This window comes from Phyllostomus discolor, chromosome 2 (genome assembly GCF_004126475.2).
Source record: "Phyllostomus discolor isolate MPI-MPIP mPhyDis1 chromosome 2, mPhyDis1.pri.v3, whole genome shotgun sequence".
In the NCBI taxonomy this organism is placed as follows: domain Eukaryota; kingdom Metazoa; phylum Chordata; class Mammalia; order Chiroptera; family Phyllostomidae; genus Phyllostomus; species Phyllostomus discolor.
The window spans coordinates 140,361,810-140,388,512 of NC_040904.2; the positions used below are offsets into that span (position 1 = coordinate 140,361,810).

General features: G+C 36.2%; 1 protein-coding gene across 3 annotated transcripts in view; it reads left to right on the forward strand.

The window, feature by feature from the left end:
• Window positions 1–26,703, forward strand: part of LIN7A (lin-7 homolog A, crumbs cell polarity complex component) — a 154,426-nt gene that overhangs the window by 26,770 nt on the left and 100,953 nt on the right. Inside the window, exon 2 of one of the 3 annotated variants that reach the window (XM_028533345.2) lies at window positions 16,373–16,491. The exons of 1 other annotated variant lie outside the window; for it this stretch is intronic. In XM_028533345.2, the coding sequence (XP_028389146.1) occupies window positions 16,373–16,491 (119 nt within the window). The remainder of the gene's footprint in view (window positions 1–16,372; window positions 16,492–26,703) is intronic. One more of the 3 variants, XM_036018635.1, reaches the window with a different exon arrangement.

Genomic DNA, 26,703 nt, shown 5'->3' on the forward strand with positions numbered 1-26,703 from the left:
TGGGAAACAACAAATAGTACTGTAAAAATCGGATGCCCGTATACACAAAAATCAAACTTCAACCATTCACAGATACTCAAAAATCAACTCAAAATGGGTGATAAATCTAAATGTAAGACTTAAAAGTATATTCTTTTAAAAGAAAGTACCCATATAGTAGAAAATCTTTGAGACCTTGGATTAATCCAAGATTTCTTAGACTGAATATAAAAAGCATGAACCCTAATGGAAAATGATCATAAATTTAAAATTATTGGTCTTTGAAAGGTATTGTTAAGAAAATTAGAATACAAGGACTAAGAAAAAGTATTTGTAAAACATCACTGGTAAAGGATTTGTATCTGGGATTTTTAAAGAACCTATTAAAACAACAATTATACAAAATAAATGACCCAATTAAAAAAATAAATAATTTGAATGCATACTCCACCAAAGAAATGTACAAATGGTGAGTAAGCATATGAAAAGGTATTCAATACCAGTAGTATTTATGGAAAAGCAAATTAAAAATACATAGAAAATGCTTTTAGAGCCCTTATTTCTGTATATGATTTTTTAAAAAGCAAACTTTACTCCGCATCATTATTGTCTCAAGTACAGAACAGTATAGAACGGCTCCTTTCTCATACAGGATCTCCTACCTAGTGTCAGTGCTTCAGTCTTCTCTCTCCAGGAGTTACTTTTCATTTGATAATAAACGTTCATCTTTCCTGAATTGTCTCTGGTGATCAAAATCTCAGGCAAATCATTTGATGTCCTTTGTCCTCAGTTTCCTTACTTAAAAAGTAGAGGCTGGAAGATAAGTCCCTTCCTATTTTTGATAGCAGTCACTCTACTACATTTGATAACTTTCTGATAAAAATCAAGCAAAATTAGCATCTTTCTCTTACATTTGACTCCTCTGTTGCACCCCTAGATGCATACAGATATCTGTTCTGTTGAGACATACTCCCCTTACAATTGTGCATATTAAAACTATAGCATTTATTTTGATAATTTTCATTATACTTTCTCCTGAGTCAAAATTTTTATTATAACTTATTATATATACTAGTATAATTGAATTTCATAAAAAATAAGCATTGATGTAGTAGATATATGAATATTGATTTTTAATATGTTGGAATCATAATGGTACACATTTGTGTATATAGCAAGCTATTTTTAATTAGGACCAGATGACAAAAGCATGTGTGAACAATTTCAAGTAAGCATTGAGTAGTGTAGTGGAAAACGATCTGGTCTGGGATTTAGAGTGTCTTAGTCCTAGTTCTGGCTTCATCAGCACCATTCCAGACTACTAAGAAATGCTCAAGATCAGGAGGGACTGAACCATCACACCCAGTGACAAATCACCTCTTTACTCCACTGTGCTGAAGTGGCTGTTCTTCTGCCACTTGCCTACCTCCTAGTCTTGGAAGTAGGCTCTTATGATTAGAAACTGTCACTGACAGCTGGATGGGAATACCTATTAGATTATGGAAGCATACAGTTTAATCTAAATCCTTAAGAATAAATATTAAATTAAAAACAAAAAAAACACCATTTTTTTAGAATGAGCATATTTATAAAGGTACCTACCTCAAAAAATTATCACAGAGAAAAGAGAATTAATACAGCAGAGTACATGTTTTGAAAAACAAATATTAAAGAAAATCAAAATAACAAGGTGTTATGAAAAAGAGACAGTCATAAAGATCAAGTTTGAAAATAAAGAGATGAAATGCCAGGGAAAAGTTAGCACAAAAGTAGAATAGTATTAAAATATCAATCAAAATAGGATTGAAGCCAAAATTAAATGTGACAAAGGGTTTTTTTTTTAATTGAAATTATTGGAATGACATTGGTTTACAAAGCCATACAGGTTTCAAGTGTACAACTCAGTAGTAGAGGAAAGGGAACCCTCACACATTGTTGATGGAAATGTGGACTGGTGCAGTCACTGCGGAAAACAGTATGGAGTTTCTTCAGAAAATTAAAAATGGAACTGCTTTTAACCCAGTGATCCCACTTCTGAGAATATATCCTAAGAAACCCAAGCACTAATTCAAAAGAATATATGCACTCCTATATTCACTGCAGTGTTATATACAATAGCCAAGATTTGGAAACAAAGGGTGACATTTAACATAGAGAAAAATCATCAAGATCTATTAGGATCCCTAACCTTTATGTACCTAGCATGATAGTTAGAAATATATGTGCATGAGGAAAAACTTCTTAGCGGGGAAGCTTAGTAATTCACACAATTTCTCCAAGCGACAGCTCAAATAGACAATAAAAAATAATACTAGGATTTTAATAAACCACTTAGCAAGCTTGAACACTCATATATGTTTGTATCTATTTTCTATTATTTTCAAACATCTGTGGAATATTTACCATGTATGAGTTCAAAAACATAAAAGTCCAAAATGAGAAATCACACAGTAATTTTTTCTAATCAAATATAAAGTACAATCCTCTCAAAACCGTTCCCTTGGAATCTTTTTTTTTTTTGCTCTAAATAACATTTACTTCAAGAAATAAAAAAGTAAATGGTAGAGTAGAAAGAAAGGACCCATTAGATGTATCTACAGTGGGATTCTGAGGAAATTGTAGGGTCATTCACACACACATAAAACCTAAGCAAACTACAAAGAAGAAAGCAATAAGGATACAAGCAGATACTATTAAATAAACTAATATAAACTACCATGAAATTTGTTTCATGGTAATGAAACAAAATATATGTCATAAAATTTAATGTTGGGTTTTTGAAAAGACCAATAAAAGGAATACATTTTTTTCATGTCTAATCAAGAAAATGAGCACTGGTTAAAATAAACAACTTTGAAACAAGAAATAGAACATAACTGTAGATATATAGGAGGTTTTTTAAAGTGTAAATCACTGTATATACTTTAGAGCAAAAAAGTGAAAGTAGAGATGAAATGGACATTCCAACACCAAAGAAATTGAAGTGGTGGAGAATGGGGAAAGCCCAGTAATAAAAATAGAAAAGAAAAGCTGAACTTATCCCTAACAAAGGCCCCAGGTCCAGATGAATTTACAAGGATCTGTTCTTAAAAGAGTACATACTTCTAAAATATTTTAATTGTCCCACAGTATTTGTTAAAATGAATAGAAAAGTATATGGTAATAGTAATTAAGTCAGAATTCTATTAATTCTAATACAAATAATAATGTGATAACAAAGAAAGTGATTATAAAATGAACATTTCAAAGAAATGGAATCACCATTTATGCATGATTATAATCTTAGTAAAATAATGAATTTTTGGACTTAGAGAAAATGAAATAAAATAGCTACTTTAATTTTAAGCTAAAATAATTCACTTCATTAAATTATTTTGAATCATCTTTGAAAATTTTTATTTTAAATTTAGAAAAAATGATTAGTAATAGTTATGATGAAGTGTTTGAAGATTTTTCTTTCATTTATTTATTTTTTGATAAAAGATTTTTTTAAGCAAAGAAAAATTATCTAAAGCATGTGATTGGGATTCATACTTACCCTATAAACTCACCAAGTTGCAATTTATTTTATAATTGAGAAAAAAAGTACTCAAGTTTGTTTTTAATGATCTTTAAATTTATTCAATCTGCCATATAACTATACTTATGACCAAATAACACTTCACTAGTTGCTAGTAGTTTGCTATGCAGATGCAGTAAGTTACTAAACAATTATTTTTCCTCTTTTTCTGTTCCCAACTTTGAGTTTATAAAAGAAACATCAGTGGAACTTCTAAGAAAGCAGCCCTGAGGCATCTGACATAACGGGGAGAAACTCATTTCATGATTTGTACTTGGAATTTCAAATCATCTGTTATTCAACTTAATAGTAATCATGTTCTCAACAAAATGCATAAACTGTTCACCAAAACAATTTCTGCAAACACCAAGCTTCACTTTGTCCTTTAATCATCATTCAAAGATGTAGAAAGCAACACACTCAATTCACCAAACAATTCTCGAAGTAACTAAGAAACTGGATGACAGTATAATATATTACCGATAAGGGAAAAGAGGAAACATATTATTAAGTGGCTTGATAGCAGAATAATATATCAAAATGTCAGTTTATATGAAAATATTCATCCATTTTCTTGTATAGGAGATATCTAAGGACATGAAAAGTTAAATTTGTAAGGTTTCTTTGTAACAAGCTCTCTGAAAACACCCAACTTGATTTGATGTCTCTCCAGCAATTTCCTCATGAAGTCTTTCTCTTTTAATTTCCCGAGCACTATAAGAAAGGGAATTGGGATTTGCTAATAATAATTATAAGGAAAAACTTCCATTTTTATGATATGCACAGGTGGAATCACTACTGATACAAAACCTCAGTTGTTTTTAAGCTAGGGAAATATTACCACTCATAGAGCCTAAGGGAACAGGTCTTTTTATGTCTAGTGTGTTAAGATGCCAGATAATAATTATTGAACTAACCCGTAGTGATACGTCATTAGGTAGGGAGTTATGAAAGGAAAGGTAAAATACATGGACTTCAGTTTAGACTTAAAGTTCTGTGTAATATGTTCTGTTTTTATATCTGGCTGCACCAAAAATCAAGTGAGGTCATAGATGAAATGTAAATAAGTAGTAGTATGGATGGACAGGCTGTGGAGCTGGTGATATAGTATTGAGGTATCGTATTGTAGTTCTACAGAAATACCTCCAGCATACTTAATTAACTAATACATAAGTGCTCATTATATGCATTTCTGTCAGGAAACTTCAGAAACAATTTTATGCATACAAATTGTTATAGTTCTGACAATGTACTTTAAAATACCTCCCCAGGGAGCTTAAAATAACACTTCCTTAAAAATATTCACGAGTGCTAAAATGAATTGATTCCACTTCCAATTCACACCAATTAGTTCTTATTCCTCCCATTTGTAGAGAAAACTTGAGCATTATGGAAAGATAGAGTACAGTCCCTTAAATTCTCATTTTCTCAGACTTCACATTTTGTAAGACATCCAAATCTTATCAAATAGAAGTTAAGACAAATATCATTGTTAACTAATGAATACAAATACTTACATAAATATAACAAGAAAATATATTCCATGCAATTAACTCTGTTGGACAAACAATTTATAAGTACCTACCGTTGTCACTATTCTGTATTGGATACAGTGGCACATACAAAAAATTAATAGGACACAGGTGTTCTAGTATGTAGCAAAAAAACAAAGACCAAAAAAAAAAAAAACAGCAGTAGGTTGCTCAACTTATTTCAAACATGTGAAAACAGATTGCATTCCCCATAGACTCCCAACAACACACAGTTGCCATCAAGCCTGGAAACAAGAGAAGTGGAATGAGCTCATTTCATGGTGATGAGGAAGATTATAGTTGGCTATCATGATATAAAGATATGGATGCAAGATTAAATAGAAAAGTGAGTTGAAACTATAGAATGAAAGAAAAGATATCAAATATAACAGAGATAAGAGAAAGCTCAAACAAAAATAAAGGTGAAACTTTTGGTTTCCTGAAGTCTCAGGTAATGGTTGACAAATCAAGCTTCAATTTTAGCTGTTTGGGAAAATTAGATGAATTTTTTTTTTTGAAGGAAGAAAACAAACAAAAAGAACAAAATACTGAACAGGGTTCCTAGAAGAACTGGGAACACATTACTCATTCCAACCACAGAACAGGGATTGTTTAACAAAGAAAGTCATAGCTTAAGCTTTGTGTACCTAAAGGTCTACAGCCTTTCATTTTGTAACAAATTGTTCCCCTAGTTGCTGCGGATTTGGCAAATACTTAAATGGAGCCTGGGCCGGGATTTTGTCATTCTATAAGTTTATGATTTAAAAATTCTAGTGTTGTCAAACATTTTTGTGATATACATCAGGCTCATCCCAAATCCTATGGAGGAAAGGTCATTCAGCTTTGGATAAGTATAAAGAGAGATAATTTTAGCATCTTAATGAGTAAAGTTTTTTGAGCACATTTAAATTGAGCCATTCCTCTTAGTGTTTACCGATTAGCCTGCATTTAAGGATCATGACAAGTTATTGGTGGATCAAAGCAGAGATGAGTGTCTGATGAGAGGGACACGCTGCTTTTTTTGTCTCATTAGTAACCTGTAAATTGACAGTTTTCTTTCATACAACAGCAGTGAGGTGCAAAACATTATTGGCCATTTATTTTATTTTATTGGAACACTTGCTGCGCTGCACAGCATTAGATTTTTAAACTGAGCAATCTTTGGCCTAATTTTTGGATATACAGAAATCATATACACTATTTAAACTGTAGTCTTGTAGAATATTTACTATACATGATATACTAACTTAAGGCTAGATTTAATGTTTATAGCCATTCTACTTAAGATTTGGTTGCTCAAGAGTATGTCTTTTAACGAAATCTTTACCATTTGTGACAGCATGGATAGACCTAGAGGATATTATGCTAAGGGAAATAAGTCAGACATAGACAAATAGCTTAAGATTTCACTTGTATGTGAAATCTAAAGAACAATATAAAGGAACAAACAAAATAGAAACAGACTCATAGATACAGAGAACAGACTAAGGGTTGCCAGGTAGGAGGGGAGATTGGGCGCTGGGTGAAAAAGGTGAAGGGATTGACAAGTACAGATTGGAAGTTACAAAACAGTCATGGGGATGTAAAGTACAGCCTAGGGAATATAGTCAATAATACTGTAACAACTATGTGTGGTGCCAGTTGGCACTGGAAATATTAGGGGGAGCATTTTGTAAAGTATATGGTTTCTAATCACTACACTGTACACCTGAAGCTAATACAAAATAATATTGAATGTAAACTGTAATCAAAATAAATATTTAAAGAGCATGACTTCTTAAAGAAGACATCTAGTCACCTCAACAAAAGAACTTTGAGTAGCATAATTCCTTTTCTATAATTTCACATTTCCTCTTCAAAAATTGTCACAAATAGAACAAAAAGTAAGGACTCACAGGTAGAAAGGCTTAGGAGGAAAGTTCATATAGATCTTACATGTAGATATATGCCAGACATTCTATTAAAATCTCATTAAAATTACATTTTCATTTAAACTTCACAATGACTTATAAAGTCAGTGTTACGACATCTTGTGGTTCCCAGGTCTCTTTGATTTTCAGGTTTATACCCACATTCTCCAACCACTTGGTGCAGTGAGAAAACATTTTATGTAATTTCTTATTCACTCTAAATTAATGGGTCTTATATGGACAAGAAGAGAATAACAGGGGAAAGAGCTACCTTCTTATTATTTTTTTAGAATAATTTTGTCATCAGGGTGGTAATACTTTTCTTCTGCCTTGTTATACTCACTAAATTTGTTGACACCATTTGCATATAAGTAAAGCACCAGCCACAAGTATAGACGAAACACTGCTGAGGCATATGACTGTATTACTAATAAATGCTTTTCTGCTGAAGAAACAATCTGTTGAGACCTCGTCATAGAGCTGTGCACCCCTTGGGGTGCTGATTTCTTCTGCCCCCCTGCGCTGTTCATGTCTTGCCATCCCCACTGCCACCGTTACAGTCTAGGCTTCCGCCATAGCTTGCCAGGCCAGCGTAATAGCCTTCTTCCCGATTGGTTTCCTGTACATACCTTTGGTCCACTACAATTAATCAAACAACAATCATGGTGAGAGTTATAAAATGTGAATCAGATTATATCATCTTTCTGTCCAAAACTCTCCAGTGGCTTTCTTTAGCAACTTTATTAAAATGTAACCTACTTAGGAAATATTTACACAAAATCTGGCTCCTGTTTACTTCTCAAACTTTGTCTCCTATCCAGTGGTGTTCTGGGACTGATACTTTCTGGACCGTTAAATAGTCAAGAATTTTGAAAGCCAGTGATGTCATGTTGGTAGCTTGAGACAGATCATGGTGGGAGTGTTTACAGAAATCAGCAAATGCTACAAACCAGGGCACTGCTTTTTTTAAAATTTATTTATTTAGGAGAACTGGTTGTTAATTATTTACCAGCACACCACTGTTGTTACTGCTCTCTGCTCTCTGCCTTACCGTGTTTCACTTACCCTGGTTTTGTCTGTTCCTCTGACAGCTAGGCTTGTTCCCCTCACTGTGGGGTCTTTGCCTTTGCTGTTCTCTTTGGATCCTCCTTTGGGCTTTCAGATGACTCTGGCTCCTTTTTGACATTCAAGTCTAAGTCCAAATGTCACCTTCTCAAGAGGCTTCCCATGACTACTTTAACTGTCAGACTGCCATTTGTGACTCTGGTTTCTCTATAACATCAGCTTTATCCCTGCAGCCTAGAGTGACATGCCCTTGTATCAGCTTGTATTTGGTTGCATGCTACAGAAAACCAAATAGTAGGACATGTGTTTGTCTCATGGAAAAGAATGATGGGGTTGCACAGGTCAAGGCTAGTACAACAGCTCAGTGATGACATCAAAGGCTAAGTCTCTCCCTTCTTCCTACCCCACCTTTCTTAGCATGTAATGATCATTGTCATTATCACCACACAGCTCTTTCACCTTTGGACACTTTGGGATATTATGGCTGGTAAGAGAATGGGGAAGTAGGAAGGGTGCAAAGACCAAAATGCTGAAGGCATATGCCAGCAGTTTGTCTATTTAAAAAGCTTTCCTGGAAGGAGACTTTGACTTGGGGTGGTGAACACACAGTACAATATACAGATGATATATTGTAGAATTGTACTCCTGAAACCTATGTAATTTTATTAACCAATGTCACCTCAATAAATTTAAGTAAAATAAAGGAAAAAAAGCTTTTTTGGAAGCCATACCCAGTGACTTTTCACATTTGCAACAACTTGGCCAAATTGCAAAAAAGTCTAGAAAAAGAAGTGTATTTGCTTTCTATAGTTTTTGTAGTAGAAGAAATAAAGGAATACTATGGTTTTAGGTGGCTTTGGGTCAAATAATTTATACTGTTTGCCATACTGTCCAATAAATTTTAATAGAATTAGTGAATAATATGCTTCAATGATCCAGTTCCATCTTCATCCAAATTCCAGATTTGGATGAGTCATGGATTCAATTTGGCAGTATAAATGTCAATCAAGGTAAACAAAATTCATCATTAAGGAGAGAGATGATAATTGGATTATGCCAGATCTCTGGAAGCTCATCTCATTTAAGTTGCAATAGTTTGTGGTTGTTTCTGGTTACAGTGTTCAACCTATCTGAAAGAAAATCTTTCCAGAATATGTTTTCTTACCATCACAGGCAATCAATGATGATTTGATCATTTTTCAATATACTATCAACATGAACACTCTGATTATACCAGAATGTACTGAAGCGTTACCTTCTGGGAATTTGGGCACTGTTGTAATTATTTGTCCAAGCTTATAGTGGTCCATAATGTTATATTGAAAAAGTAAATTTGCCATCCTTTATTGTTTTATTTTTAATCCCTCCTCCATGACAGAATAGAGAAATAAACAGAACATGGGACTGGAGTCGAACACATCTGGGTTTGAGTCCTGGCGATATGGTTTACTACTTCTGTGGCCTCAGGCCAGATAGTTCATCTTTCTGAGCCTTAGTCATTGTTGTTTTTATTCTGTTTACCATTCTTTAACTATATAATGGAAATAGTAGTAACCTATTATATACTTGTGAGAATGTTAAAAGGTGATCTAAGAAAGCACTGAGTAAATTGTGGCCATCAACTTCCTTCCCTCTGGGTCACATACTGACCTCTCAGTACCCTATGAAGTACCTTTGTGAGCCACTGCTTGTACCAGCACCATCTGAGATGATGACAAAAACAGATTTCAAGGCTCCACTGTCAGCCTTATTTTTAAAAATGATTCTTTACTTCTTTAAAAATATTTTATTTATTTTAGACAGAGGACAAAGGAGGGAGAAAGGGAGTGAAACATCAATGTGTGGTTGCCTCTCGTGTGCCCCCTACTAGAGAGAGACCTGGCCTGCAACCCAAGCATGTGCCCTGACTGGGGATTGAACCGGTGACCCTTTGGTTCACAGGCCAGTGCTCAATCCAATGAGCCACATCAGCCAGGTCATTTTTTAAATCTCAACTTTTAGTAAATGATCCTCAGTTAAATGTTTGTGTTAACCAAATTTGAGAACCACTACTTTTAGCCTTCAAGCAAGGATTTGTTGGTCAGATTAGCTTAACCTCTGTGAACAGCCTTGGAGAACAGGTGCTGGAAATGATTTTAAGAATATGGATTCCTGAGCCACATCTCAAATGTAGTCTAGATTCTAGAGCTATATTGCCAAGATTCACATCCTAACTCAATAACTTACTAGCATCTTCCCTGTAGAAGTACTTTTTTACCCCATGGGTCTCACTTTCTTTTTCTGTAAAATGAGGATGATAATAGTTCCTACCTCACAGTGCTGTTAAGAGAAGGAAAAATGTTTAGATCAATCCCACACAAAACACTGTATGTGACAGCAATTAGTATAATGAATAACATTGCTGTTAGAATCTCCAGGGTGTACCTTGAGAGTCCGTATCAGTGATTCTCAACATAACCACACATTACAACCAGTGGGAGCTCTGAAAACCCTGATGTCCAGGCCATACCCCAGAGCGATTAAATAAAAAATATATACGGGAAGGATCTAGGTATCTGGTTTTCAGCTTTATTTTTCCCAGTGCCTCCAGGTAATTCCAGTGGATAGACAAGGCTGAGAACCATTCCTCCATAGCATTTAAAAGCTCTCCAGGTGGTTTGGTTCAGATGATCAATAAGTACTGAGAGAGGTAGACAGATATCCCTTGTTTTCTTGCACTTCACTTTATTGAACTTCACAGATGTTGCTTTTTTTTTTTCTACAAACTGAAGACAAGGCCCTCCACCAGCGAAAAGATTATGACTCTTTATTGTGACACTTGTTTTGCTGTAGTGATCTGGAACCTAACTCGAAATAGCTATGAGGTATGCCTATACTGGCGAGTGGGTAGAGGTTAATGTTTATTGAGGGAAGAAAGATTAAAAGCTCAGCCTCTGACCAAGAAGGCCGGCAGAGCACAGAGCTATTATAAAAGTACTAAATGGTGAAGGACAAGGCTGCTAAAAGAAAAACTGTGGCTGGAATAAAAATAAAAGGCACAGGGTTTAGAATCACTTAGGTTCAGATTCCAAACCCAGATCTCCTATTTGTTAACGAGATACTTAAATTCTTTATAAGTCTCCATTTTTTTCCAATGCATAATGTGGATTTTTACTAACCCATAAGGTTGTTGTAAGGATAAAATGGGTTAAAAGATGAAGCTTTTAGCATACAGTGACCTGCTGTATGGAGTACATGAAATAAAAGCTTATTGTCGCTTTTAGAAGTGAGGATTAATGGAATGCAGAATGCAAGAAAGAGTGAGGAGTCAAGGGTAATACCTAAGTATTTTGTTTAGATTAACGGATAAATGGTAGAGGTATGAATCAGAGAGCTGGCAGACAAGATGAGTTGGTTTCTTAGATCTTCATGCTTTTGTTGTGTTTGTAAATCAGCCTCCCCAGTCTCCCTATCTAATATTCCTCCTCATCTGAGCTGTACTAGTAAGCCTAGACTTCTACATTAGTAACTGAATGTGGTGAAATAGTTCCATAAAATAAGTGTAAGGAAGTTCTGAATAAGAACCTTAAGGGAACTCACAAATATACACATATTTTGTTGCAATAGTTTTAAGAGCAAGTGTTTTGCTGACTCAAAGGTTTCTTTTGCAGCCTTCTAGAGCCAGGCCTTGCAGGTTTCTGGTACTTTTACAGAGCAAAAGGGAATCAGAATTCCATTTAGAACTGCCTTCTCGTGTCCAGTTCGTCACTCACCACCTCTTTGCAGCACCAGCCAGGTCTGGGCTGGAGGGACCTAAACATCACTTTTTTTTTCCACTTTTGGTTTTCAGACTTATTTTTGGCCTTCAGCAACTACCGTACATCTCATAACCTCGTAATGCTACACTCCCTTGTGTGGGTATGAGCAAGCTGGTTCAAGCGCAGGCAGCACTGGTCCTCTGTTCTGTGCCTCTGATCAGATAGGCAGAGGCGGCAGGCAGGTCACCAAGTCTGCTGACTGTGCATCCAGAAAGAGATTCTTGTCTCCCTTCTTGTAGGCACCCCCAATGGCTACATTTGGTTCTGTTGGAACACTTCTCATTTATTTGATGAAAGGGAAGCAAAAGACCTAGTACCTTGTCCCAAGTTAATGATTTGCAATTCCCTGTGAATTTTCTTTCATCTCACAAGTATGTCTTAATAAGAATTGGAAACGGCCTATGGTGCACTGTAACTGGGCTGGCCCAGCTTTTAATGTCTTAATGGGGTGTGTCTGGATTCTTTGATGGCTCCTTTTTGAGCAGTATTTTTCAACTTTGGATGGTTGTAGAAATCATCTGGAAGCTTTAAAAAACATGATGAATAGATCCCACTTTTACAAGTTTTGACTTAATTGGTCTGGAGTACCAGGCTGGTTTAAAAACTCCATAAGAGATTCTCATGAGATGCCTTTGCTAAAGAATACTGCTTTAGAATGTAGGTGGTAACTAATACTAATACTTTTATTCATGGGCTTTTATTAATAATTCCAAGATTCCGGGAAGTATCTCATTCAGCATCCTGCTACAAGGAGGTATTAAAGAATAACAGAAAATCCAGAGTTCCTGTAATGCCAGGGCTGAAAGAACCCTGAAAGGTCATTTTACTTTCTCTCATAATGGGGTCTGTGAATCAACAGCTTCAGAATCACCAAGCATTTGTTTTTTTTTTAAAGATTTTATTTATTCATTTTTAGAGAGGAGGGAAGGGAGAAGGAGAGGGAGAGAAACATCAATGTGTGATTGCTTCTCACGCATCCCCTCCTGGGGACCTGGCCTGCAACCCAGGCATGTGCCCTGACTGGGAATCAAGCCAGAGACCCCTTTGGTTCACAGGCCAGTACTCAGTCCACTGAGCCACACCAGCCAGAACCAAGCATTTGTTTAAGAGGTAAATTTGTGAGCCTTATTTTCCCACCTCCCGAATCAATCTCTTTAAACTGGAGTTGAAGCATCAGGAACCCACATTTTAATAAGTTCACCTAGATTATTCGTGGGCACACTCATAATTTAGAACCATCAATCTCTACCAGAGCTTCTCAACTCTGACTGCACATTAAAATCACATAGAGTCTATAAAAATAGCCATGCCAACTAGGCCAGTGGTTCTCAACCTTGGCTGAACTTGAGCATCACCTAGAGGAGGTCTTTAAAGAACCTCATGACCAGACACCACCCTGTGCCAATGATATCAGAGTCTCTGGGGGTGGAACTCAGTTGTCTGTGATTTTTAAGGCTCCCCAGGTGATATTAATCCATAGCCAAGCGTGAGAACCACTGTTCTGAATATTCTGGTTTAATTTGGGGTGAGTTTCAGGCACTAATCATTTTTAAATGTACTCCAGATCATTTAAATGTGCAGCCAAGGTTCAAAAGTCATGAATATCAGATTTTCAGCTTTTCTGAAGTTCCCCCAGTGTAGTTACCCAATACCCTTTAGCCTACAGATTGAGACTTGCCCCACACCGGACCCAATCCAGTTTTGACCAAGGCTGCTGGTCTGGTCTCATGAGAGTAACGTGTCCACCTAGAGGTAAACCTCTAATCCCTGCCTTTCTGAGCCAGTCTCATTCATTAATCAATCATTCATTCAACATATATATGTATATATACACATATATATGTAATTTTGTTGTTGTTAAATACTCTGCACTGAACTAGGGATACAATGACAAATAAAATAATTGTCCCTGACAGGTCAAGAAGCTTATAGATTTGCAAGGGTATCTTTTATTTTGCAAACAGATATTTCAGAGGGTAGTAATTATTACAATGGATAAGCAGACAGAGACCTGTAGGGATACAGATATGATAGCAACTAAATATGCCATAGAGAATCAGGGAAGATCTGTCTACAAAGATGCTATTCAAGCCAAGTCTTCCCTACATGACCTAAAACACCCTCTGTGATGTGATTTGTCTCCACTTCATCTCTTGCTACTCTTGCCCTGGTTTCAAATCTCAGCCATACTGAGCTCCTCTCTGTTTCCGAATGCCCACTCTCTCTTGGTAAGACTCCAATCTGCATTTATTTTCCTGGAATATTCTACCCATTTTCCCCACCTACACTTCCTGCCTACACACTGTTTAGCTGTTATTACTGCCACAAAGAGGTCTTCTCTTGACTTTATGGATGATGATAAATGTCTTTGTCATACATCCATGCACTGACTTGTAGTTCTTCTTTTATACCACACGCCCACTTTATTGCATGTCTATGATCCCTCAAATCGTTAAGTTCTACAAAAGCTAGAGCAACCTGCTGTCTCTTTTACCACTGTATGTCCCCTGCACAGCAGAGTTCCCGGCACTCCTAGATGAATAAATGAATTGCATTCTAGGGATAGGGGGGTGATCAATGTGCAGAGCCACAGAGGCATGAATTCTGTGGCATGTCCTAGAATAACAAAAATTTTGGATAGCCAAAGTATAAGATGGGCGGGAGGAGGTTTCTAGAGATGAGTTGAAGAGGCCAGTTGTTAAGAGCCTTGTGTGTACTCCTAGGCTGGTCTGAACTTCACCCTGTAAGCAGTGGGAAGCCAGAAAAGGTTTTATGAGGGGGAGTATAATAGACATTTATCATCCAGAACAATCATTCTGGAAGCAGTGTGGAAGATGGACTGAAAAAGAAAAGGTTAATTTAAAGGACTATTAGAAGATGTTCAGTGCTACAGGTAAAAATAAATAAATACATAAAGGTCTCTTTGAAGTAAGGAAGTAAAGGGGCTCCATTCAAAAAGCGTTTTTGAGAAAAAAACCCACAGTACTTGCTGACTAACTGCTGAACTTGAGCATCACCTGGAGGGTGATGTGTATGTGGGGGATGATACCATGGCCTAGCATGGGAGACAGGCTGGGGATGCTGTAACAAAAACATGGAGTATAGGAAGAGAAGAGCTAGTTTCAGGATTAAAAAAATAGCTCATTTTTAAACACATGGAGAGTTTCATATATCTGAGGAAGTCTAGGTATAGAGTCTTGTGCTGTTAGAAAAGCATAAAATTCTTAGCTTGGTACCTTATTGATTGTGGATATGGCTGGTATTGTTCAATTGACTATGCTTACTTCTAGTTTATGTACAAAAGACAAATTTTTGAAACTGGCAGTGTCATATTGATTTCATGATTTGTGCTTTTGGGGGGCCACAATTGGCAATATGTCAAGGGAAAACCTTCAGTTAAGTCACTTATTGGTTATATTCTTTGTTTAGATCCATACACACTTATGAAAATCCCACCTGAATTCTGAGGTGGTAACGATTTTATTTTAGGTAGCTATGCAGTTATATTCCTTTCTCTTTTAGTAGTGAGGTCAGAAAGGAAGTGTCTTATTCTTGTTAAACTTAATACCATGTCTAATAGGAACACATTTGAGTGGATGGATGAATGGATGAATTTATAATCTAATGGCAGGGATATGGAATACTTTCTGGAACTAAGCACTTAAGAATTGAAAAGTTATTCTATACATAAATGCCCAGGTGACTTTTCAGCGAGTTATTGACTATATACAGCAACACATGTAGAAAAGATTACTATAGGCATTTTTAAAATGGCATTTCTTCGTATTGTGTTCTCTTCGCAATTTTAAAGCTATGGCTATAAAAAACCAACCTGGGAATTTTAAAGCTATGGCTATAAAAAACTATGTCTCTTTATACATTAACCTTTGATATTGTTGAGTGAAAGAAAGGCATTTAAATTAATTGTTATTAAAATCTCTTTTGCTTGGTACTGTCCTAGGTCCTGGAATAGTGCCATGTCTGTTCATTGGAGAAAGCCCATTAATTAGCTAATTCATTTTCAAATATTTATCCACTGTGTGATACCAGATTCAGGATGCAGTGATGGTCAAACCAGATAAATTCCTGCCCTCTAGGAATTTATAGACAAGTTTAAGGGATGCACATTAATCAAATCATTATACTAATAAATGTAGAATTACAGATATGATAAGTGTGGTATAATTCTGGAAAAATCAAACTGAAAAAAGTCTCAAAAGTAAAATTGACAGGACTCATTTGGTTATTGAGGTATCAGAATAAATAAAAGACATGTTTCCTGATTTTTTTCTTAAAGAATATTCTAACTAATTTATGTAATAGAAATATCATCTATGAAACATCAGAAAAGATGCATTCAGTGACAAGTTGTCTGAAAGATTAGATCAATAAACTATAAATTGTAAGTTCTGATTTTGCAGTTAATTCTACTTGATTTTCATTGTTACCATTCAGTTGGAATAATGATACTTTGCTGATGAGACACAGTTCACTCTAGATCTTTCCATTTTGATTTTTTTTTCCATTTAGATGTTGCCAGAGCCATTGAATTACTGGAAAAACTACAGGAATCTGGAGAAGTACCAGTGCACAAGCTACAGTCCCTTAAAAAAGTGCTTCAGAGTGAGTTTTGTACTGCTATTCGAGAGGTACGACACCAAGATTCTAATAACTGTGTCAGCCATACATACATCTTCTGAATGGAAAACATGTCTTTTCCACACGAATAGTTGAAGTAGTTAAGACTGGAACTACCTCTTTGCCTTCTGTTTTTAGCTCCTTGGACAGATGATAAAATATAATTTAGTCTGCTAAATTCTTAAATTAGATCCAGCCCGGATTTATACAGTCATGTAAAACCAAATGTTGGTCTTATGGTACCAGTAAAGTGACTGCCTTATTAGCAGGTAACTTTTACATGTAGTTTAAACTAATTAGTGGTCACATAAAGTCATCTGGAAATTCAGTTGGAAATAATCATAATTAATGAGGGCTGAGATTTTCTTAAAAGAACATTCAGCCAAATCTTTCACAGGCAAATCCAGAAGAGTAACTTCCGACTGACTAAAGTTAGTTTTCCAAACTAGACATTACTGTCTCGTGCAGCAATTTTCAACCCTTTTCACCTTGTGGCATGCATAAACTAATTATGAAAATTCTGCTGCACACCAAAAAACGTTTTTTGCCAGTCTGAGAGAAAAATAGGTGTAGTTTTTGTTGATTTACAAAAAAAGAGTAGTAATTACCTACTCTTTCAGCTCCAAAGTGACTTTTTTAAAAAAATCAGGTGCCTATACTTATATATAAGGATTTCTACCAGCAATTAAGCAATCAGATATAACCTTATTATGAAAAGTGATCAATAAGATGCAACTCTATTATATAACCTATACGTTTATGGTTCAAAATAGGGCATTTACACTGCATGGCTATTATTGTGTTGGCTGTTGTCATATTTTTAATTCGACAATCTAAGGCAAAAGAGGTGACTTCCCCTGACTAAATACTCAGGTATTGCATCTTTGTTTTAAAAATTCTCATGGCACATTGGTTGAAAATCACTGGTCTCGTGCAATAATGGGCAATCTCTGAATAGGCTGTATGCCCTTCTAACAAATCTTTGTAATGCTTTCTTGACTAATGGTTTTAAGATTCCTAAGGTGAAACAAGTGTGTAGTAATGATTATTTGAATTTTATATTGACTTGTGGTGGAATTGACTTGCCAACTAATGAATTTAATTGTTTACAAGAGAGTTCATACTCTGGTTTCTCTTTAGATCATATAAATCTTTTGTCTTTTACAAGAGAATTCACTTGAGAGATATACACTATATGCTTTCTGAATAAGATGATATTCAGTAAGCCCATCACCCCTTCCCCATCAGATACTAAGAAATAATTATCTCCTTATCTTTAATCTTTGGCATTTTAATTATTATGTGTCTTGGTGTGGTTCTCTTTGTGTCCATTTTCTTCGGGACTTTCTGTGCTTTCTGGACTCATATGTCTATTTCCTTCACCAAATCAGGGGAGTTTTCTTTCATTATTTTTTCAAATAAGTTTTCAATTTCTTTTTCTTTCTCTTCTCCTTCTGGCACCCCTATCATTCAAATGTTGGTACATTTGAAGTTATCCCAGAGGCTCCTTAGCCTACCCTTTTTCTTTTGGATTCTTTTTTCTTCTTGTTGTTTTGATTGAATGTCTTTTTCTTCCTTATATTCCAAATCATTGATTTGGTTTTCAGCTTTATGCACTCCACTGTTGATTTCCTGTAAATGTTTCTTTATTTCACATAGTGAAACCTTCATATCTGCCTGGATCTTTCTTATGCTGTTGAGGTACCCATTGAGTTCTTTGAGCATCCTAATAACCAGTGCTTTGAACTCTGTGTTTGATAGATTACTTATCTCCATTTTGTTTAGTTCTTTTTCTGGAGTTTTGTTTTTTTTTAATTTGCATCATATTTCATTGTCTTTTCATTTTTGGTGGTCTCCCTATGTTTGTTTCTATATATTAGCCAGAGCTACTTTGACTCCCTGTGATAGTATCATGGCCTATTGTAGATAAACACACAGGTAAATTTGGATGGGGCAGTCATAGGTAACCACCAAGGTGGGGCAACCCATGTGAACCAGATTTTGGAGTCTCAGATATGGTGTCTTACCACTGTGTGGCTCTGTGTGGGAGAGGGCTCAGAAAGGGCACAATGCTACTGCCTGGCCTCTGGAGTTTTGTCCGGGAGAAAGCTGTCCCCCAGCACTCACCCTGATGCCTGACACTTCAGTTTCTCCCTGTATGCCACTTGTGTCCTTTCAGCTGCTGCCCCAGTGCTGAAGCCCAAAGGGAGTGAGTCTTTGTAAGTCCTAAGTCTGTTTTGGGCCCTTTAAGAAGAAACAGCTGAGAGTTTCTTCCTCTGCCCTAACCCTCCCCACCGGTTTTTATAGCCAGAATATGGGGATTTATCTTTCTGGCACTGGAACTCTGGGCTCTGTGGTCTGGTGAGGGGCCGGGATCACTCGATCCGGAGGTATCCCTCCTGATTTTTATCTACTACACATAGATGTGGGACCACCTATTTCACATATCTGCATCTCTGTATCTCTACCCCTCCTACCCATCTGTATGAATGTGACTTTTTTAATTGCTTGTTGTCAGACTTCCATACAGCTGGATTTTCCTACAATTCTGTTTTGTAGTCTAATTGTAAATTGAAATTTGTTTTGTAGTCTAGTTGTAATTTTTCCTGTGGTTGTTCAAGGAGGCAAGCCATGTTTACTTATGCCTCCATCTTTACAGGAAGTTCAGGAATTATAAATACACCTTATAAACCCTTTCACTGCTAAAGTGTGCTATGTGCATCATTAGTGGTAGTAGAAATCTGTAACTGAACTATGTAATATTCCTATAATAATTTTTTAAAGGCAGTGCATGTTATATAAAAATCATTTTGGTGACTTCATCTTGGCTAATATTTCACACGAGTTGTAAGGTATTATCTACATTTTTTAAGTTGGAATTTTCTTTTAAGATTTTATTTATTTATTTATTTATTTATTTATTTTTAGAGGGGAGGGGGAAAGAGAAAGAAAGACAGGGAGAGAAACATTGATCGATTGCCTCTCACAGGCCCCCATTCGGGGACCTGGCCAGCAACCCAGGCATATGCCTTGACTAGGAACTGAACCAGCAATGTTATAGTCCACAGGCCATTGCTCAATCTACTGAGCCACACCAGCCAGGGCTGGAATTTTTTTGTTATTCTTTTTGTGCCACTTTACATTAACTGTGGACAGTAATGGTAAAAATAGCAATATGATACAACAATTCTGAATCACAAAATAATATTGTGAATCAATTTAGTCAAAAGTTTTTCAGTAAAGCATAAAATATGAATACATGTTGTCAGGCAGGTGAATCCACAGGCAAGTAAAGAAAAGTATACTCATAGTCAACATCATACTCAATGAGCAAAAACTAGAAGTGTTTCCCTTAAGACCAGAAACAAGACAGAGATGTCTGCTTTCACCACTCTGATTCAACATAGTACTGGAAGTCCTAGCCATAGCAATCAGAAAAGATAAAAAAATAAAAGGGTCCTGGCCACTGTGACTCAGGTGTTTGGGCATTGTCGTGTAAACTGAAAGGTCATGAGTTTGATTCTTGGTCAGGACAGATGCCTGGGTTCCAGGTTTGGTCCCCAATAGAGACACATATGAGAGGATACCAACCGATGTATCTCTCTCACATCAGTGTTTTCATCCTTCTCTTTCTCCTTCCATTCCAGTCTCTCTAAAATCAATAAGCATGTCCTCAGGTGAGTAAATAGATAAATAAATGAAACCCCAATTGGAAAGGAAGAGGTAAAATGCTGATATTTGCAGATGACATGATACTGTATATAGAGAACCTTAAAGATTTAACCAAAAGGCTACTAGAACTGATTAATGAATCCATTAAAGTAGCAGCATATAAAATAAATATTCATTAATCAGTTGCATTTTTATACACCAATAGTGAACTATCAGAAAGGGAAAACAACCCCATTTGCTATTACAACAAAACAAAATGAGGTACCTAGAAATAAATTTAACCAAGGATATAAAAACCTTTACTCAGAAAATTATAAGACATTGAAGATAAAAACTGAAGAAGATACAAATAGGTGGAAGCATATACCATGTCCATGGGTAAGAAAAATTAACATCATTAAAATGTTGATACTACCCAAATCAATCTATAGATTCAATGCAATTTCAATGAAGATACAAGAATTGGAACATATATTCCAAAAATTTATATGGAACTACAAATGACCCCAAATACCCACAGCAATTTTGAGAAAGAAGAACAAAATTGGAAGGATTATATATGATAAAACCTATACCAAACTCTACTACAAGTCCATAATAAAACATCATGGTACTGGCATAAAAACAGATCTGGCATATAGATCAATGGAACAGAATAGAGAGTCTGAGAATAAATCCATGTTTTTATGGTCAATTAATATTTAACAAAGGAAACAAGAACATACAATGGAGTAAGGACAGTCTATTCATCATCTCCAAAAATAAGCTCAAAATGGATTAAAGACTTAAATGTAAAACTTAAAACCAGAAAAATTTTGGAAGAAAACGTAGGTGGTAAAATCTCAGACATTTCTTGTAGCAATATTTTTTCTTATATATCTCCTTGAGCAAGGGAGACCAAAATAAAAACCAAATAAATGGAACTATATCAAATTAAAAAGTTTTTGCACGGCAAAGGAAACCATCAACAAAATGAAAAGATAACACACTGAATGGGAGAACATATTTGTCAATGATACATCTGATCCGAGGTTAATATCCAAAATTTATAAAGAATTTATACAACTCAACACCAAAAAACAAACAATCGAATTTAAAAATGGGCAAAGAACCTACAGAGACACTTCTTCAAAGAGGTCATACAGGTGGCCAATGGGCATATGAAAGATGGTCAATGTTACCAAATATCAGAGAAATGCACATTAAAACAACAATAAGATACCACTTCACGTCTGTCAGAATCAATCAACAAACAAGTGTTGGAGAAGATGTGGAGAAAAGAGAACCATTGTATACTGTTGGTAAGAATGCAGATTGGTCTAGCCACTGTGGAAAGCAGTATGATTTGCTCTAAAAATTAAAAATGGAATTGTCTTATGATTCAGCAATTACACTTCTGGGAATATATCTGAAGAAACCCAAAACACCACTTTAAAAGACTATATGTACCCCTATGTTCATTGCAGTGTTATTTACAATAGTCAAGATTTGGAAGCAGCTCAATTGTCAAGATAGTAAAGGGATAAATGATGACAGAAGACTTGACTTCAGGTATATACAAAACAATATACAGCTGATGTATTTTATCTTATTTTTACACATTTTATTTATTTACTTTTTTAGAAAGAAGGGAAGGGAGAGAGAAAGAGAGCTAGAGAAACATCATCATGAGAGAGATACATCAATTAGTTGCCTCTTGCACACTGCCAATGGGGGACCTGGCCCGCTACCTATGCATGTGCCCTGACCAGGAAGTGAACTGACAACCTTTCAGTTCACAGGACAACAGTCTATTGAACCACACTAGCCAGGGCATGATGTATTTTAGAACTGTACACTTGAAACCTATGTAATTTAGTAGCCAATATTGCCTCAAAAAATTCAATAGAAATTTAAAAAGAGAACAAGAAAATAGCAAGTAGGAAGAATGACATTGTGCAATGGTGAATATCTGAAAGTGAAATTTCTTTCCAAGTCTCTTGGACGCTGGCCATTATTCTGGCCTTAAACTTTTGAAATTTTGCTTTCTTATTCAAATGATGCTCCAAGTCTCTGTGGTTGAATTATTTGAGTTATCCAAAACTATTTGCTAGTTGATACTGTCTGGTGGAAAAGTTGTGAATTTTGTCCTGACAGGAGGAGAAGAGGACAAGAAGCTCAGGGGCATCATTCTTTGTTGCATTCACCAGACCAAGACCAGGCTCAGGTCATGCCATTGCCAACAAGACTATAAAACCCAGGTTATGCTCAAAAAGGAAGTAGGGCAACCTAGTGCCAATTTTTCTAATTGCCTCACACAAGCACAGCAGTGGTTATTGTTACATGTTGAAGCAATCCCATATTTTGTTTTACGTTTTGATGAAACCACTTATAGCTCTTATATGGGAAGAATAATTTAATGGAATTTTACTGTTTTTCAGTAAAAATGGATGATTAAAAGAGATTAGATGTTTTCTCTCCTTAACTATTTTTCTGTAATCTGCAATAAAGACTGGAAATGTTTTGCTGGGATCAATCCTGTAGCATGACATCTATGTATATAACTAAGAAAGGCATTAATCTATTAATAAATATGTTGCGCTTAAATGCCAGTCCACATAGAGCTTTACTCATAGAATACAGATAGTAGTGGGCAGTACTGATCTTGCTTGTGTTTTATTGCTGCAGGAACTTGAAAGGACCCAATTAATAATTAAATCACACCCAGTTTGTTCAAGTAATTTCAGAGACCCTTTCAGATAAACAAGCTGATGCACAATGCTACTTTTCCGTAGTGAGAGGCAGTGACTGACAAGAGAAAGTGCACACAAATTTTTTGAACGAAAGATGAAACTTTTATGGTACTGATAGTTTCAGTAACGATTATTTTTGTGATTTTTTTGTTCATCACTGTATTAATTAGCTTGAATGAACTAAACTTACTTATTAAACATAGAGTTGAAATATACAGGTGATAAGATGTTGATTTTGGATAAAAGAATTTTCTAAGGGAATTGAATTGCTATTTAAATAGCTCAATATGTTAAGAGATGGACTTTCCCCCGACATTTATATTCTTTGGGCTTCAGATAAAAAATATATCAATAGTGTATGAGTGGTCATATTTTAAGAGCACATCCAATTTCTGCAACAGAATATAAAGAAGTTTTTTTCTGAAAGTACAATAATCAAAAGAGAAATAGCAGTCTATTTATTATCATCATATTCTAACTTTTAAAACAAATAGGCTTTCTGCTTTCCAGGGTTATGTGCTCATTGACTTGGTGTGTGAGGTGGTGGGTTGTAGGGAGGACTTATTCCCACACTTAAGACTCTCATATGCATATTTGACCCCCAAATCCAGAACTGAATAATAGCCACCAAAGACTGAGTAAGGACCAGAGGTATGTCAGTATTTTCTAATGTAGTAGAACTGTAAAATAGGAAAATCAGACTTCTGGCCAGGACGGAGGTTTAGGTAGAAACACTGTGCCTCCTTGCACAACCAAAATAAGGACAATAATTTAGAAACAAAAAAAAAACCCAGTACTGACAGAAAATTGAACTGTATGGATGTCTGACAACCAAGGAGTTAAAGTAGAAACATTCATCCAGACCGGTAGGAAGGGCAGAGTCAGACGGCCAGGCGGAGAGAGGTCCCGCAAAAAAAGCTGCAGCTGGTGGACCCCAGGCTCGAAGTGGTGCAGCAGACAAACCCAGTGAGGCAACGGATTGTGGAGGGGCACGGAGTGCAAGGTGGCTGGCAGACTGGACGGTCCCACATTTGCGCAGATAAACCAGGCAAAACTGGGGAGCAAGACAGACTGTGCAACCCAGGGCCCCAGTGTGGGGAAATAAAGTCTTGAAACAAGGATTGAAAACACCTGTGGGGGTTGAGGTGCCAGAAGAAACTCCCAGCCTCACAAGAGAGTTTGTTGGAGAGACCCACGGGGCCCTAGAATGTACACAAGCCCACCCACCCAGGAATCAGCACCAGAAGGGCCCAGTTTGCTTGGGGGGAGCAGCAGAAGGGACTGAAATCCAGTAGAGAGTGGAGCAAGCGCCATTGTTCCCTCTCAGATGCCTCCCCCACATACAGCATCATAACCCAGCGACTGGTTTGCCCGGCCCGAGTGAACACCTAAGGCTCCACCCTTTACTATGTAACAGGCACGTCAATAGAAAAAAAAAAATGGCCCAAACAAAAGAACAGATCAAACCTTCAGAACAAATACAACTGAGTGATGAAGAGATAGCCAACCTATCACATGCACAGTTCAAAGCACTGGTGATCAGGATGCTCACAGAATTGGTTGAATTTGGTCGCAAATTAGATGAAAAAATGAAGGCTACACTAAGTGAAATAAAGGAAAATACACAGAGAACCAATAATGATGGGAAGAAAACTGGGACTCAAATCAATGGAGTGGACCAGAAGGAAGAAAAGAACAACCAAGTAGAAAAGAATGAAGAAATAAGAATTCAAAAAAATGAGGAGAGGCTTAGGAATCTCCAGGACATTTTTAAACATTTCAACAGCCGAATTATAGTAGTACCAGAAGGGGAAGGGGAAGAGCAACAAGTGGAAAAGTAATTTGAACAAATAATAAAGGAGAACTTCCCCATCTGGCAAAGGAAATAGACTTCCAGGAAGTCCAGGAAGCTCAGAGATTCCGAAAGAAGTTGGACCCAAAGAGAAACACACCAAGGCATATCATAATTACATTACCCAATGTAATCCCAATGCTGAATCCTAGAAATAGCATGAGATAAGAGGACAGTTACCTACAAAGGAGTTCCCATCAGACTGTCAGCTGATTTCTCAAAAGAGATCTTGCAGGCAAGAAGGGGCTGGAAAGAAGTACTCCAAGTCATGAAGGTCAAGGACCTGCATCCAAAGTTGCTCTATCCAGTAAAATTTTCATTTAGAATGGAATGGCAGATAAAGTGCCTCTCAGAAAAGGTCAAGTTAAAGGAGTTCATCATCACCAAGCCCTTACTATATGAAATGTTAAAGGGACTTATCTAAGAAAAAGAAGATAAAAAGCATATATGGTAAAATGACAGCAAACTCACAATTATTAACAACCACACCCAAACCAAAAACAAATTAAGCAAATGACTAGAACAGGAACAGAACCACAGAAATAGAGATCACATGGAGGGTTAGCAACAGGGGAGTGGGAGGAGGAGAGGGGGGAAAAGGTACAGAGAATAAGTAGCATAAATGGTAGGTAGAAAATAGACAGGGGGAGGGCAAGAATAGTATGGGAAATGTAGAAGCCATAGAACTTATATATATATGAGACATGGACATGAACTAAAGTGGGGAATGTGGGTGGGACACTGTGTGCAGGGCGGAGGGGAGTGAAGGGGGGGAAATGGGACAACTGTAATAGCATAATCAATAAAATATATTTAAAAAAGAAAATCAACTCCATTGGAATCTGTAATTCTACAACAGTAGGATTGTTAAGAAATATTCCAGTTCTCTTCTCGTCAGCACATGTCACCACTGGATCTCCCACCCTCCTTAAAGCTACAGATGGCTGTGGCAGTGCTGTTGCTAAGGAAATATGAGTGGAAGTAATCTGAGCCATTTTATCATAGAAGCCTTTGAATCAGGGCATGAATTCCTAATTTCTTTCCCTTTGCTGTGAGACTGGTGATGTTTTATAAGAAAAAATATCAATTAGCCTGGATTGCAGAGTGAGAAAATGAGAACTATAAGCTTTAGCCAGTCTTTTACTAACATGATGCCTGAGCAAAAAGTAAATTTTTGTTAACCTAAGCCTCCAAGATACTGGGGTTATTGTACCACAGCATAACCCAAGCTATTCTGACTGATAATACACAAACATCGAGCCAGATTTACCTTGGATAAAGGCCATAGGCAATATCAGCATTGTAATTGCTGTAAAACAAAGTTAATTTTTAAAAACTTATGTTGTATATTTAGTAAGCAGTGATAAATCTTATAAAAACGACATGAATTGGTAATCAATGTCAATACCCGTGCCCATTAGATGGTTCATAAATTTTTAAATTTTGACACACTTGGATCACAGATTTTGTTTGCTTCTAGATTATCTCCCATTTGCTCCTCTTATTTTTTTTCTCTTTGAGGAAACTCCAAACTTTAGGAATGATTTTGACAATATGGGTTGGTTCAAAGTAAACCAGCAGAGTAAGGAATCTGGAAACCTGTCGTAAGAGGAATATTTAAGGACTTGGAGATATTTAGCCACAAAAAGAGAAAAGTAGTGTTTAATATGGTACTTGTCATTTATTACTTGGTAGGGTAATGGAACAGGTAAGTAACCATTCTAGACCACTCAATGATAAATAGAGGAATGCAGATAATGAAAGATAATTAGCACCACCCAGGAATGAGCTCACTTGTAGTGTAGGAAGTTTCCCATGACAACAGTAGAGGTTCAATGGTCATATTTCAGATCCCTTTAGAGCAAGTGTTTTGGGGGACTTCTTTACATTTTATTTTAATTAAATTTACTGGGTGATAATGGATAGTAAGAGTATATAGGTTTCAAGTACTCATTTCCATGATACAT